The following is a 3,077-nucleotide window of genomic DNA, read 5'->3' as shown; positions in this document are numbered from 1 at the left end:
CTCTATCAGAAGGCACTGAGATTAGACTAAGTAGTTTCAGATTTTTTGTCCTTTTTCAGGTTCCTCTAGAATGATTTTCCTCAGAAAAGGATAACTCTAAGACCATAAGGAACCAGAAGAAAATGAATGATACATCACAGCAACTTGAAACTTGTAGCATTCAAAAGGTTCCTTGAACTTACCATTTAGGATAAAAAGTCAGAATAATTTTCTGAACATAAACATACAATTAGAGCACATTAACTAACAGTAAGAATACTCTCAAGCTTATAGTAAACAACATATTTAATCTTTCATAATAACATACAGCCAAAAGCATTAGAAATTCACTGCCATACATTCTGATGCACTATCCTGAAAACATATCTGATACATACTATTAGCTTACAACAAAGTATGGCATTTATTTCACAGGGAGAAAAGTTCCATCACAAAAACAGATTTACAGATTTCCAGCTTTGATTGAATTCTAAAGATATGTTTTAAAGATAAAAAAGAACAAAATTCACCCTTAAAATAAAAGTATATATAGTCCATTGTTATTAATACTCTTTATGCTATTACAATGAAAAACATTTAGAAACTCTTGAATTCTAGAAATTTTGACCAGTTAACCTATTTGGCCTTAACTATTCTAAATTCCCTTTTGAGAATCACATTAATGTTTTCAGTCCATCAGTCCAATACGGATGGAGCAATTCTATTTCTTTTTCTTCTTCTTTGGTGGTTCATCCTCAGAGCTGCTATCTGTGCTGGTGCTGCTGCTACTGGAAGAGCTGGAATCTGAGTCTGAATCAGAGGAGGAGGAATAGCTTGTGGAGGAGGCTGAAGATGATGAACTAGAGGAGCTTTCATCTGTGTCACTGTCTTCTGAGGAGGATGAGGTAGACGTTTCTTCACTGTCTGATGAAGAATCACTGGCTGAACTGTCACTGCTACTGCTACTGGAACTGGTTACACTTTTAGACCTATTAGACAATACGCAGTTATATACATGGGAAGCTGACATTTAATAGAATGCTCAAAGGCAACTGCATATGATACGGTACTATACACACACACACACACACTGCAATTGTGCCAGCATGCTATCCCTAGGTTTGAGGCACCCTCCCTTTACAAGTTTTTTTTTTTTTTTAAGAGACAGAGTCTCACTTTATTGCCCTCAGTAGAGTGCCAAGGCATCACAAATCACAGCAATTTTCAGCTCTTGGGCTTAGGCGATTCTCTTGCCTCAGCCTCCCAAGTAGCTGGGACTACAGGCGCCCGCCATAATGCCTGGTTATTTTTTTGCAGTTTAGCCAGGGCCAGGTTTGAACCCACCACCCTTGGTATATGGGGCCGGCACCCTACTTACTGAGCCACAGGCACTGCCCAAGTTATTCTTGTTATTTCAGCAATTTAACTGTCTTAGATGGACGTTAAGAATTCTACTATATTATACTTCAGAGTAAATAATGTTAGAATAAGTTGCAGTGCAATAATTGGGTCTATCTAAACTTCATACAGACTGGTACATGTTTCATAATCGTATTTAACTACTTCAGACCACATATGGGTGCCCAACAATTTCTTACCAGTCTAATAACATTTTCTATTTTAAGCCAATATAAGACAATTGTTAACTATTTATAAGTTTAAGGACTCTAAAAAGTTGAAAAAGAAAAAATGGAGATAATAAATTCCAAAGAGGTAAGAAGAGGACCTTATTAGTAAATAGGATGATATTTAATTTTGAATTGCAAACAAAAAACTTCAGATCTAAATCTTATAGCTATTATTATTATTATTTTTTTTTTGAGACAGAGCCTCAAGCTATTCCCCTGGGTAGAGTCTAGAGTGCCGTGGCATCACAGCTCACAGCAACCTCCAACTCCTGGGCTCAAGCGAGTCTCCTGCCTCAGCCTCCCAAGTAGCTGGGACTACAGGTGCCCGCCACAACGCCCGGCCATTTTTTTTGGTTGCAGCCATCATTGTTGTTCGTTGGGCCCAAGCTGGGGATTCGAACCCGCCACCTTAGGTGTATGTGGCTGGCGCCTTAGCCGATTGAGCCACAGGCGCCGAGCCATAGCTATTATTTTAAAATCACCCTTCTGATCCCTCCAACTACGATTACATATTATCTATATAATACTCCTAAAGCCACACATACCTTTTTTTCTTGGTCTTTCTTTCTACATTAGTTTCTCCAATGCTGATAAACATGAGGGGGGAAAAAAGTTCCTGTTAATAAAGTGATTATACACAGCTCAGACAAACCCTTCTGCTGCCCCCAAACTGTTTTACACTGGAGAAACACTTAGCCTTTTTATAACACATAGTCAGAGTACAGTATTTCTTGTTATAACTAAGTGGAAAGGCTCCTATTGTAGGCTGTATATGGAGTATGATATATGAAGTCAACTTAACCAGCACTTAAGCAAGACAGTTTTATCACCTGGCCCTTAAAAGCCAGGTAAATTGGTAAAGAAGATTAAAGAAACAAATTTGACTCTTTTTTTTTTGGCCGGGGCTGGGTTTGAACCAGCCACCTCTGGCATATGGGGCCTGCGCCCTACCCTTTTGAGCCACAGGCGCCACCCAAATTTGACATTTTTTTTAGTATGGAAATTAGGTTGACATAGCTATGTTAAGTGCTTACTGAACAAAAAAACAAAGCAAATGATAGCATACTAGCTGCTATTTTTAATTTGAGTTCCTAGAATGTTATTGCCATTCCATATTTTTTAAAAAAGTAATCTTTTCATTTAAGATAACACTTTTTTTTTGAGATAGCATCGTACTTTGTCACCCTCGGTAGAGTGCCATGGTGTCATTGCTCACAGCAACCTCAAACTCTTAGGCTCAAGCAATTCTCTTGCCTCAACCTCATAAGTAGCTGGGATTAAGAGTGCCTACCACAATACCCGTCTATTTTTAGAGGTGAGGTCTTGCTCTTGCCCAGGTTGGTCTTGAACCTGTGAACTCAAGCAATCTGCCCACCTTGGCCTCCCAGAGTAATAGAATTACAGGCATGAACAAAATAACAATTTTTCCTCATGTTCCTAAAAATAAATAAATAAAGACCAGCAATTTCA

General features: G+C 38.4%; 1 protein-coding gene across 1 annotated transcript in view; it reads right to left on the bottom strand.

The window, feature by feature from the left end:
* Positions 1 to 227: 227 nt before the first annotated feature.
* The window catches only part of ZCCHC10 (zinc finger CCHC-type containing 10), a 19,662-nt gene continuing 16,812 nt past the window's right edge, over positions 228 to 3,077 (bottom strand). Inside the window, exons 3-4 of the mRNA XM_003782194.2 lie at positions 2,153 to 2,194; positions 228 to 968 (exon numbers count right to left, since the gene is read on the bottom strand). Coding sequence (XP_003782242.1) covers positions 701 to 968; positions 2,153 to 2,194 — 310 coding nt within the window. The 3' untranslated portion in view covers positions 228 to 700. The remainder of the gene's footprint in view (positions 969 to 2,152; positions 2,195 to 3,077) is intronic.

This window comes from Otolemur garnettii, unplaced genomic scaffold (assembly GCF_000181295.1).
Source record: "Otolemur garnettii isolate 467f Iridium unplaced genomic scaffold, OtoGar3 scaffold00003, whole genome shotgun sequence".
Taxonomy (NCBI): Eukaryota; Metazoa; Chordata; class Mammalia; order Primates; family Galagidae; genus Otolemur; species Otolemur garnettii.
This window is presented reverse-complemented; position numbering and strand designations above follow the sequence as displayed.